This window comes from Mustela nivalis (genome assembly GCF_964662115.1).
Source record: "Mustela nivalis genome assembly, chromosome: 15".
Classification (NCBI taxonomy): Eukaryota; Metazoa; Chordata; class Mammalia; order Carnivora; family Mustelidae; genus Mustela; species Mustela nivalis.
The window spans coordinates 36784591-36798188 of NC_139034.1; the positions used below are offsets into that span (position 1 = coordinate 36784591).

The window sequence follows — 13598 nt, forward strand, 5'->3', positions numbered from 1 at the left end:
CAGATCAAACTAAAGGTAGAATTTCTTCACTACTGATTTGCCTTCCTGACAATTTCATCGTTCAGAAGCTAGGGGAAACGAAGAGGAACTCTTCCTCCAGACTTAATTGTGACTAGTTAGAAATAATTCGGTAGTGGTATGCAAGCAACAGAAACCTTGAAAAAAACCCAAACTCAGACATTGTATTTCTCCGCAAGGGTGCCACTGACATACTGGGCAATGGGACTACCTTGGACATTGTATTAAGCATCACTAAATGTCAGTAGTGTACCAAATTATCCCTCATCCCCCAAAGCTTTTCAACAACTGAAAGTACCCCCAGACATTTCCAGATGCCTTCTGGCAGGCATAGAGTGGTGGCAGTATTGTGCTTAGGTGGGAACCGCTGTTGAGTGGCAAGAGTAAAGGAAAGGATTGCTGAGAATTGTCAGATGTACCTTAGACCAGTGGTTCTCAACACATGAGGATCGTGCTCAGTGGATTCATACCTGTGAGCATACTCGGGATTATACTCAGTTCCCACTTCAGATAACTCTCCTGCCTTTCTCTCCTGCTTGAGAAAGTACATGGCATATAAAGGGCTCTGTAATTATAGATATAATTGACTCTTCATGAGTTTGCTAAAAAAAAAAAGAAAATTATTCCTGTACCACAGCACTTAATTGATACTGACAACTTGTGAGGGCCAGACCTCTCATTTGATTAGGAACTGCTGCCTTCAACTTTAAAAAAAGTCTTAAAAATGTCTATAGTTCCAAGGTCAAGGCATTTAAAATGGAATAGAACTATATAGAACTTAATGGAGACTGTAATTATGAACAGTTACAAGTAGTTATAAATAATAAACAGTGGGAGGAAGCAGAAGAGACCTACTTGGCTCTACCTTCTAGAACTTTGGAAATGGTCGTGTTTTAAATAGTCAAGTTCAGGTAATGGAAGGTCAGGCACATTGCCAAAGCTAAATACAAAGTGACACCAAACTGTAAGAACAGTGCTGAGAGGGCCTGTGGCCAAAGTAAGCTGAGGTTTGTAAAAACATAAGCAAAAAGAATCCCAAAAGTGTTCATGTTTTTAATTATATATTTGATATTGGCATAAGAAGAGGTAGTAGATCCGTGGGATAGGGAACATTGTGTAATTTTATGACAGAGAAGCTAAAGCTTCTTAACTCTTTTATCTTGTGTCATCCTTATACAGCAAGCTGACTAACTCATCTTGAAATAAGAAAGAGTAAACTATATATCACAAAGATGGATTTAGGCCTGAAGTGGGAAAGAAAATAGTTTAAGTGGACATTTGATAGTTATAAATGAGGTCGAGTCTCCAGTCTCAGGTGAATTGCTTCCACAGCATCCTGAAACTGCTTGGTAGATTTTCAGAGGTCTAGGTCTTAGAGCAATGTTTCTCAATCTGTTTTTCATTATTGCTCGTCCAAGGACATTTAAACCCCAACTTGTCTTTCCCCAATCTCATGAAATGTTAATACCACAGTTCTACTACATATCTTTTATGTACAGTATCCCTTTAGTGGACAGCAGACCATTGTAACATCTAACGATTTTTTTCAACCCCTTTTCCAAGGACCAGTGTTTGCCCCCTCGAGGGTGATAAGTTCCCTGTGCATGTTGTAGAGGATTCAGAAGACAGGAGAGAAGCCACGCACGTCCACTTAAGTGATGAATCTCCTGATTTTCAGACATAGAGGCACTTGGTTTGGGGAAGTTATGAGATGCTTTAGTGTGAACCCAGTGACATGACAAACCAACCAGGCTGCCCCCCAAACCTTGTTCTTGATTATTTCACCAGGATAAAGGAAATCAGAAATTTCTCTTTATTTTTTCCCATGGTTAAATGTTAGCTTTGTGGGCGGGGTGGGAGGTAGACTATACTTGTAAAGTTGTGCTGTTGAGGTTGGTGGGGGAAGCACAGCTTTAGCCTTGGCAAGTGTTCTTAGTTTGATCTTAGAATTCTTTTATGACCTCACTGGGTGATTAAACAAAGTGTAAAAAATATGGAATATATCCAGTACATATAAAGGACTTATCTGGGATATATATGTGTGTTTATGTGTAAAATGGAACACAATAATAAAGGAGACACTGTAACCCACATCCAATTTAGGAACTAGAATATTACCAAAAACCATCGAAATTCTCTTGGGAATTTTATTCTCCCTGGGAATATTATTCTCCCTGAGAATTTCTATGATTCTCTGCCTAGGTATCCATTATCCTGAATTTATCATTCTCTTGTTTTTTTGCTTCTCAAGCACTACTTTATTACATATGTATGGATTTCTAATGAATTCAGTTTGCTAGCTTATTGAGTATTATCAAAACAGTATCATATGAGATTTATTCTTGACTTAACTTTTTTCACTGGATATCTTTTAAGAGTTAAACATATTGGAAGTAGTGGTAGTTCATTCTGTTTTTGTCATTATGTAGTATTCCTTTATGTGTGTTTTATCCATTTCCAGTCTCCAGTTGTGTTTTTATTTTTTTAAGAATGAGTACGTTTTCCTTTTCTTTGCTGTATTCGGTTTTATCTTGAATGGCATTCTGTGAGTATTCCATCTGTCTCCTGATGTAGAAGGGCAAGAGTGTTTCTTAGATACCTAGAAATGCACTTCCTAGGTCACTGGGTGATTTACAAATGAGCAAACACAAATTAATTATATTAATTCAAACATTTATAAAATGGGTAGGCAGAAGATGAGCAGATTAATGGGTGATTTAATAGTAGACTTAGAAGGGCATTGGAATGAAGTAGTCTACTATTCCCAAGAGTTGGTGTATAAGAATAGACTTAAATAATAGACATCTGAAGATGTCAAGTCACTTAACCTTCTCACTGTGAAGTTTGGTAGATCTCACATCCTATTGACAATTTAAGTTAATAGTTTTCTTCAATTTTTCAAGACTGTGATAATCATTAATTGTCTGGGATGATTTGATCATGGTCCCTTATTAGAACAAAAGCACTGGACTGTAAAACTGTGATAAATTAACAATTCCAGTGCCTTTGTAAAATAAAACCGCTTTTATTTCTTTAGTGACACTTACAGGTGATCATTCAAATGTTCTTAAAAACTGTTAAATGTGGGATTATGTGCCTGTTTATGAGATCATAAACTTTGTCCTATTTTAACATTGATTACAATGGTTTTACTATAAAGCAGTGTGAGAATTCACCAGGTGTATCTATCAATGAGTATGTATGTGTGTACACATAGATATGCTTTTAAAAATATACTAAATATATTGATTGCTTGGAGATTTATATTATAAGTAGTAGTCTGGTTTGCATTTAGTTTTATTTATTTTTTTCCTCTTGAAGTTTCAGACTCTGTGGCTCAATCTGTAATTCAGCATCTAAGATGGATAATGCAGAAGGATCTTTTGGGGCAAGATGTCTTTCTAATAGGACCTCCTGGGCCTCTTCGACGTTCTATTGCAATGCAATACCTGGTGAGCAATTGATTCTTATGGATTCCTAAGGGAACTTGGATTAATTGTGTTCTAAAATAAATTAAGAATTTATAAAAATATAAGGATTATTCATTACTCAAAAAAAAATTTTCAGGTTGATAACCTGTTTAATAAAGATTTTGGAATAAGTATTCTGGGAAGCAAATGTGCATTTATCTTTCATAGCTTTAGGAAATTTTGGCTGCAACTAGAAAGTTCTCAACTTCTGGTAAAAAAGAAATTCAAATTCAGGCAATGAGTGGCAGATTGGATCATAAATTCTGAAATTAACAAAACAAAACCCAGTTTTATATTATTCAAGGAATATTTATCTTAGATCCACATTCTAAAATGCCAAATAACTCTCTTGACTTTTTGATGTTGTATAGTCTTCAAGGGAAGCCACAAGTTTGTAAAATATCTCTTATGTAAAATATCTCTTATGTGTTACATGCTTTTTTCCCTTTAGATAGAGAAAACGAGTTTATTAAAACTTGCTTACTTTATTAAACTAGCTTACTGAGCTTTATCCAGCTAGCAAATGATGGAGCTCGACTTCAAATCCTTTCTCTGACCTGTTATTCTCTTAAATGTTTGTAGTTCTCTGAGCATAGTTATAAAGTGAATTGAAATATTAAAATTGCAACACAGGTTTAAAAAAATGTATAGGACTATATTTCTACTTTGTCAGGTTTAACACACATTGTTCTATTGATGGGAGGAAGAATGCGATCAGATGAAGTTGTTCTGAAGATATTTTTTAGGATAAAGAGAAGAACTTTGTTTTCAGCTTCCTTGTGTTACTTGATTATTAAAGAATTGATTTCTGTGCTATTGAAATATGCTTTCTGTACTCTTTTATTTTAGTAGTAGATTTATTTTGGTACTTCTAATATCATATAGGGTGAGGATGATAAAAATACAATGGGCAAATAAGAACCTAACTTCTTTGAGCGCATACTTTTCATATTTTATATGTGTTCCTAGAACCAGCTTGTGAGATATAATGGGTCATTGTAGTATTAGCCTTATTTTATTGATAAACAAGGCAAAGTGGTTTATCTAGGAATGCTGAGTCAGCTGCTGAGAATCCATTCTACCTGGTTTATTACAATGACCACAGTATCTTACTTTGGTTTTGTTTCTGGCAAGACCCTGAAGCTTGTTAGGAATGTGGAATGAGAAAGGCTGGGAGATTACAGGAGTCTTGTTGGTTCAAAAATGCAATATAAGTCTGTAAGTGTGAAACCTGTATTTCTAAAAAAAAAACCCACAAACTTTAAATTATGAAATAGAGCTGAGGCAGCTTTAGGATGTGGAAATACACATAAGAAAGCTTACTAGCCTAAGCTTCCTTGCAAACTCTGCAAGTGGGTACTGTTGCCATTAGATATCAGATCCTACGCTTAGTAATATCCAGAGTAGATGAAGACTGTACAGGCAGAGATTTTGGGGCAAGCCTGCTGAACCAATAAGAAATGAAGTAGAAATAATTTGATAGCTGTGTCTCTTTTATATTTAATCCATGTAGAAGGAATTTTATGATAGCTCCCAAAAAACTCAACAGACCCCTGCTGCCTCCTCCATCTGCTGCTCCTGGTACTGTTGGTGAAGTTGCTCAGACCATCCCTGGGAAGCAGCAGCTGGTGCTTGTCTGGTCTGAGCTGTCAGTGTGGCAATTCAGGGTGTTACTCTGGTACAAATTAACAATAAGAGGTATGTATGACTTTGTCAACCAGTTTTGACAGGGTTTTCCAGTGACCACATTCAACCAATCAGTGAACCCGACATGATGACACTGTGTTCCAGAAGCAAGAAGGAGGTATCCACTAACAAGAGGAGTTGCTGCTTTAATCCAAAAGGGTGCTTTCACTGGCAGTTCATTCTTATTTAGAGAAATATTGTTTGGTATCACCATATCTTCATCATTATATGTGTGTTTTCTCTATTTAAAATGTTTTCTTCTTTTCATACGTACTTGAATTTATGGGTATATGGAAACAGGTGTATATTATAAAAACAAAATGAAAATAACACTATATTTTTATCAGCATTACATGGAGATAAGGCAGAGGGGAAAAAATCCTATTGTATGGACTTATCCTCTTTTACCATGAATGGCATGCTCATTCAATTTTCTTCTTTATACGTCAGTAATTAATTTGTTCTTCCTGTTTAATAACAACATATTGTATGCCTTATTTAACTGGAGAGCAGCATTGTTTTTAATTCAATATTGTAAAACCAAGGATAATGTTAAAAACTTTTTGTATGTAATTGTCACATGCAGGGCAAAAAGACATTAGGGATGCATAAATTATTCCAAAAGAAATGAATTCTGGATGGTTTCCCCTTCAAACCAAAATGCTTGTTTTCTGTGAAAGAATTCTATTTTCCCTCTCCTTCCTTTCCTCCTTTCTTCTTGTCCTTCCTGAAGAGCTGTGTTTGTTTTCTTTCCCTTTTCTGTTGATCTTTGTATTAGTATTTACCTTGTTTTCACACTTGGTTAAGTGTGAACCCAACATATCACATACGGTTGATAAACTGGTTAATGGACTTAATTAATGTAGATGCCCTTTAAGAAAAAGGTGAACATTACTTACTGAAATGACTATCATTTGTGAAAAAACTAAGCAAGTTATTACTTGTGGTATTTGAAAAGAATTCTATAAAAAATACTAAGATTTATAAGACCTGACTATGATTATTATTGCTTAAGAAGTAAATAATTATCAAGTAGTGAACTATTGGATGCAGCAAAAGTAGAGCTCTGAGGAGAGGTATGTGCATGTTTTTCATTAACGTTCAATGTTTTGCATTTTTCTCAAAGCTAAGACTCAGAAGGATTTAATTCAGAATTACATTTAGAATGCTCTTCTCTAGGGCAGTAACATTGTCGTATAACTGGCTTCAAAGCATATGTTGGGAATTGGATTTAATTTGGGGACAATTTCACTTTCTGCTCTATAGGAGCTGACCAGACGGGAAGTTGAATACATTGCCTTGTCCAGGGACACCACTGAAACCGATCTCAAACAGCGTCGAGAGATCCGAGGAGGCACAGCTTTTTACATTGATCAGGCAAGTTCTTATCACACTGCAACACATGACTGTTTAGTCCAGGTCTATGCAAAATTGATTTTTAAAGTAGAATAGAGCTAGCCCATGTGATAGTGAAGATAATGTACTGTGCCTTCTCTAGACAGATTTAATTTCGAATTTTGGTTTTCCTGTTCTTGGAAATGCCTTCTTGGTTTAGCACTAAGTAGAAAGTGTAGATGAAATTAATGGTTCTAAAATGTTACCTAAAGATCAATATGCTGATTTCTTAATTTTTAATTGCTTCCTAGTACTTGCACATAGAAATTTGAATTTTTAAAAAGGAATTAAGGAGATTTTAATATAAGAAATTGTCCAGCACATTTAGAAAGTATTCTCCATCTAAAAGTCAGGTAGGTAAAGGTGTATTAAGCATAGTGAAATTAAGTATATACTTCCAGGTACTACATCTTTTCTGGGGGAGAGGTAGGTTCTTAGGTGCAGATTACCAACTAAAATGATATTTTCTCAATATTATAATGAAGCTTGTTGAACATTTCTTCACACTCATGAGCACACTATTTATAATTAAAAGAGTATACACTTAACACTTGAACAATAAGTGGGTTAGGGTTGCTGACCCCTGAGCATCAATAACCTGCATATAAATTTTGGTTCCCCCAAAACTTAATACCCTACTGTTGACTGAAAGCCTTACCAATAACAAACAGTTGATAAATGGATTTTGGATATTATATGTATTATATACTCTATTCTTACAATAAACTAAGTTAGAAAAAAAGAAAATGTTATTAAGAGCATCAGAAAGAAAACATTTATAATACTATAATGAAAAAATCTGCATATAAGTGGATCAATTTCAGTTCATCAAATTGAATCTGCAAATCTGCATGTAAGTGGATCAGATTCAGTTCAAATGTGTTATACAAAGGTCAAGTTACTATAAGTGTAAAAAAACCACTGAGTGAAAGAATTTCTGGAGACCTGGATATTCACATTGTCTTATAGATTACTTTATTAGTTACAAAAAGGAAAAATATACTTAAGATGGGGAGATTTGGCAGTCTTCCCCTTAAAGGATAGTGATCATACTTAGTTAGCATCATGTAGTGAGAAAATCTGAGTTCACATTTCCAATTAAAAAGTAATCCTTTGTGGATGAAGCCCAGAAGTACATTTTAAAGAAATCTGTTTTATTCACCTAGTGCCATGGTTCACTTTGTACATTATTTTTAATTACATGTGGAAAAAAATACACTTTTACAATGCCTGCTTCTTTTCTGAATCTAGGGAGGCCAAGAGTAAGGAGTTGGAGAGAGCATAGAAAACGGAGACTATAGCCGAAGTAGTGGAGAGGGGATATGGGAACAGATTGATTGATTTATCTATTTATTTGTTTATGTAAAATATTTTAATTATTTATTTAAGAGAGAGAGCACAAAGGGGGAGGGGGAGGGGAGAGGGAGAAGCAGGCTCCCCTCTGAGCAAGGAGCCCCGGGCAAGGACCTTGGGATCATGACCTGAGCTGAGGGCAGACACTTAATGGACTGAATGACACAGGCGCCCAGATGGGAACAGATTTAATGACACTGAGAGCACTGGGTGTTTGGTAGAGTGTGGATTTAAAAACATATTTTGAATGAATTTTATATCTGGATTGATTGTTGTAATGCAAATAGTGAAGAAGAGAAAATGGACTTTTATATGTTTATTGTTTAAAGGAACCTTAAAACTTTTTATTTCTTGAAACATAAATTATTTAGATAACACTGTGTAATATTATACTGTGCCTGCCATTTTAAAAAGCATAGTTCTGGATGGTATCTGTTTTATAGTTCATGAAATATTTAAAGTGCTATTATAAGTGTATGGTAATATCTTACACTTTATGTTTTCTTGGCAACTCCTACTTTTTATGATGAACATCCGTTATTGGGGATGTAATCTACAGACATCTTCCAAGCCTGTAATTGTGGCATAGGAACATTGGTCCTTTTCGTAAGATACTTCAGACTATTTGTTGAGATTATATCTGAGTTTCATATTTTTTCATATTTTTCTTCTCTTACTATTCTTTATTATTTGTTCATAATCAGATCTAACAGTTCCTTGCTTACACCCATGCAATCCTATTACACCCAAAATAAAGTCTGAACCCTTTAATATGGCCACAGTACTTTGCAGGACCTAATCTTGTCTACCTTAGCTCCTTTCCCTCTTTCCCTTGCTTTCTAGGCTCCTGCTTCATGGCCTTGTTTTCTTAAAAATAGATTGAATGCTTTCTAGCCTCAGAACCTTTGTATTTAATATTTCCTCTGCCTGGTATAATCTTCTCCCAGATCTATATATTCCTGCCTCCTCATCATTCAGATTATAAATTCTCAGAACATTTTAGTAAACACTGATGATGCCCGCACAATACAGTGCTGTCATATTACACAGTGTGATCCTCAGAATACCTGTCACTACGTAAATTTACCTAATATTTCTGTGTTTCCGTTTATTGTCTGCATTTCCTACCAGAATGTAACTTTCTTGTTTATCTCTGGCACTTAAGGCTTTCAGTCAACAGTAGGGTATTAAGTTTTGGGGGAACCAAAATTTATATGCAGGTTATTGATGCTCAGGGGTCAGCAACCCTAGAATAATTCAAGAATTATGTGTATTGCCAAATTGCCTTTCAGAAAGGGTGTTCCAACTCACACTTAAGTCAGTGCACTATGCATGATTGCCTCATGAATTCTTGTCAGCACTGGGTATTTATTTGTATGTACTTTGCCAAATTAATAGGCTTTAATTTGCATTAAAAAATTACTGAGCAGGCTGAGTGTTTCTAATACATTTATTGGCTATCATTCCTATATAGATGTCAATGAATTGAGTGGATATAGAAAAGGAGAAGGGTACCGATGAAGTAAGTTATAGTCTGTTAAGAAAATGTTGAATTGTATACTATGCTTTATATGTAAATATTTGCCAAAACTTATCAATTTGTTCATGTAAAGTTAATTTAAGTATTTTAAGTACTTTTTATATAATTACCTTGCTAAGCAGATTACAGATTAATCTTTTAAAAAAGAATTGGTTAAAGAAGAGAAATAAGAAAATTTATATGATTGGTATTTTGACACCCATGGAGACATAAGGAGAGTTAAAGATATTTTGCTACCACATGACCTGTCCTTTGCCTCAGAAGATAAAATAACCTGAAAAAAATCTAAATCATTGTTATTTTAACCCTTTAAAATCCTATTAATGTACTTCCCCCCCTTATTTGTTGACATTCTCTTTATTAATTCTGTTTATTGCCATGTGACTCCAAAGAGCTGGAGTGGAAGACTTTAAATCAATAGAAAATTGCTTGCATTACTCAAGTATGAGCCAATATAAATTAACTAAGCTACAAATAAATTACATTTCGATTTTAATATCTTACTGAAAGGAGACACTGAAGATAATTTGGAGAGTAGAAAGCCAGGATGGGGAAAGTAAAATGATTTTCTTTAACTTTTCCTAAGCCAGGAACTCTTTTCACCTTAGAATCTTATTGATACATTTGACACAATTCTCTCCAGTTCCATAATGTATGAGGTACATATTTAATGTTAAGCATAAAAATGCACTTTAAACAAGTATATAGTATTTTAATGTCTTCTTTTCTGTTTGGGGTTATTCCTTTTTTTTTTTTTTTTTAAAGATTTTATTTATTTACTTGAGAGAGAGAGAAAGAGTGCACACAAGCTGGGGTGGAAAAGGAGGGAGAGAGAGAAGCAGACTCCCTGCTGAGCAGGGACCCTGAAGTGTGACTGGTTCCCAGGACTCTGAGATTATGACCTGAGCCAAGGGCTGATGTTTAATTCCATGAGCCACCCAGATGCCCCTGTTTGGGATTATTCTTGATTCTCTCTTTTTTAATAGAAAAAAATAAGGACTAATCTTTTTTTAATGTGCTGCTTAAATAGTAGAGGTCATCAAAACAACAACTAATAAGTTGAATAACAGTGCTGTTGATAAGAAAATAAGATTTTTATTTTGTCAAAATAGGGAAAAACAGTTACTTGTAAACTTAATCCTATTTGTGGATGCTGAAGCTATTTTCTACATGTAACCACTGTTAAAATAACAAAGTTGTATTTCAGAAGTTTGTTGCTAAATTAAGTATTTGGAATTTGAAAAGCATCACCTAGATACAAGTCTATTGAGAGTGGCTAAATTTCTTGTTACTTGCACCAGACTCTTTACAGCCGTATTGTTGTAATATGTTCTAATTGTCACTTGGACAGTTGGAGAAGGGCTCTCTGTTTATTCTGGCCTCTGTGTTAGTTGGAACTCAAGCCTTGGCTCCTTACCATATTGCCATCTTGCTTAGGCCAACTCTTGTGTACTCATAATTTTTAACTGTTTGACAGATTTATAGAATTTGTTTGAAAAATCAGGGCACATAATATAACACTGTAGGTTAACTATACTGAAGTTAATTTAAAAAAAATCAAGACATAGTAACAACTTTTATTGAGACTTCTGTTGTGCTAAGTGCCTTATATGAGTGCATCTAATCCTCAAAACATCCTTAGGATGGCGATGACTTCCCCATCTTATAGGTAAAGTAACTGAGTCTTAGAGGGCCATAGTCATACAACTGCTAAACAGGAGACGTGGGATTTGAACCAGGATCTGTCCAGTTCCAAAGTTTGTATTCTTTGTATCATATCTATTTCCCTGAAAGAATGACAACGATGATTATGATGATGATGATGACAGCCACCATGACTAAAAGGATGAGAGTATTGACAATACAACAGCTAATCATTTTGTACAGGTTTACTTGAGCCAGAGGTTATCTTTGTTAATCTTCACCACAATCTGTGAGTTAAGCACCATAAATGGTGTGGCTTAAGAAAGAAATGGAAGCTCAGAGAGGTAAAGTGACTAGCCTAAATTGCCCATTGCAGGTAAGTGGTAGAGCACTGAAAAATTCATCTGATCCTATTCTGATATTTTAAAATAAAGAACTTAAAATTTAATTATTTTTGTTTTTGTTTTGCTTCCTCAGTGCTGTTAAACTGTAGCCATTCCGAGTCACTTGAAGCTTTTTCATTAAATTGTTGTTCTATCAGTAATAATTTCTATTTTAATTAGGTCCGATAACTTTAAATTTAATTTCCAGTACTGCTTTCTTTCCTAGATAGTGACAATATACAATACCCCTTGAGGATATTCTCATTTAGTAAATGAGGACACAGACCTCCAGATTAATTGTTTGCCTAGGGTCTTTTATCAAATCAGAAGCAAATCTAGAACAGAGGCTTAGATGGTTTTTGATTTTTAGGTCATGCAGCCTCCTTTATCTTGAAACCCTTCATGCCTACATGTTGGATTGTTAAAACTGGTATGGTTTGTCCAGAAAGATCTTGCTGTATTTTTTCTGATTTCTATTTGAGAAAATTAGGTCTCTGGTAATTCTATAGCTTGAAGGGCAGGAAAGGATTCTTATGGTTGATGTAGTTTCTGCTTTGAGTAACTATCACAAGTATTCATTCTACATAAAATATGTATGCATTGCCCCCTTCTTTTTTTTAAGATTTCAGGAGAAAAAGTATACCACCATTCCTTTATTCAAAAATCCGTATAGAAAATTTTTGAACTAGGGGCACCTGGGTTGAGCCTCTGCCTTCGGCTCAGGTCATGATCCCAGGGTCCTGGGATAGAGCCTCATATCAGGGTCTCTGCTTGGTGGGGAGCCTGCTCCCCCCCCCACCGCCTGCCTCTCTACCTATTTGTGATCTCTCTCTCTGTCGAATAAATAAATTTAAAAAAAAAAGAAAAGAAGAAAATTTTTGAACTATGTAGCTTAAGTCATTCATGCTGACGGCTAAATTTGTTCTGTTCTCCTAACAAGTGTGGACATACATAACTATTATCCTTCATATAAAAATCCTTCCTAAACTTACCTAGCAGCATCTTTTAACTGAGAGGTTACATTTTTATTTCATAAACACCAAAAGCTTTCTGTGAGCCAGTTTTGCACTAGGATGACATAAAAGGTAGGGTTCTCACCCCTTGAACCTGAGAATCTTGCTGGGGAGATGAAACAGGCACATGGCAGAACAAGGAGAACTTGAGCATTGTGGCTCTACACTCATGTGCTGGGCAGACAGAGGTCAAAGAGGGCATCGATGCAGACATCGATGCAGATGAGCCTCTGTTGGGCACAAAACCTGTAACACCTGTAACAATTTATTTTTCTCCAGCATGTCCAATTAAGTCTGAGACTCACCACATGGTACAATATGTTGATATATTCGAGTACTTAATGGATTTGGTATGTAGTTTTTTTTTTTTTTTAACATTCTTCTATACAAAGGTGATGAGATTGCATTACTAAAGTTTGACAGTACTGATTAAAGTATTTTTATACTTTATAGTTTCATACTTTTGTAGACTAAGGAACAATCAGGAAACAAGATTATGCGGATTAGTAACTAGTATTATTTCTATAAACTCAGTGATTCGGATTTAGTTACTAAAAAGTATCTTTTTAAGGTTTTCTCCTTTTAGCCAGTACTCTTGCCTGCATTTAAAATTTTTAATTTACGTGTATGTACCGAGTCTATAACCACATATCCAAAGGGCAAGTCAGGAAGAAAGTTAAAAATCTTGGGTGATCCTTTGTGTGTGATTGTTTTCTTTTCAGTCTTTTTCATATAAAAAAAAAATTACCACTCATAAGTTTATAATCCTCTTTTTATCATATTTGGATCTATTTGCACTATAAAGCATCCACTCATTGCCACTCAAATGGTGTGTAAATAAATAATTAATAAGAAAAAAGTTTAGGGGGATTTTAAAAAATAATATTCTTCATAAAGTTGAGGTAAGTTGTATAATCATAGATCTCATAGAGTTTTCAGATGGCATGATTCAGTCTCTAACTTCCAGCAGGTAAAATAGGATTATCTTGAGCACAACAGAGAACGAGAGATATGGAGATATGGTACCTGTTCCAATTGACTCTTTCAGTAAAATGAACAGGGAGTGAAGGAAGGCTCACTTTGAGCCTTCAATGTG

The 13598-nt window shown here is 34.9% G+C and overlaps 1 protein-coding gene across 1 annotated transcript in view; it reads left to right on the forward strand.

The window, feature by feature from the left end:
- VWA8 (von Willebrand factor A domain containing 8) overlaps positions 1–13598 on the forward strand; it is a 322462-nt gene that overhangs the window by 38202 nt on the left and 270662 nt on the right. The window contains exons 3-4 of the mRNA XM_082701350.1: positions 3340–3470; positions 6441–6551. Of these exons, the coding sequence (XP_082557476.1) occupies positions 3340–3470; positions 6441–6551 (242 nt within the window). The remainder of the gene's footprint in view (positions 1–3339; positions 3471–6440; positions 6552–13598) is intronic.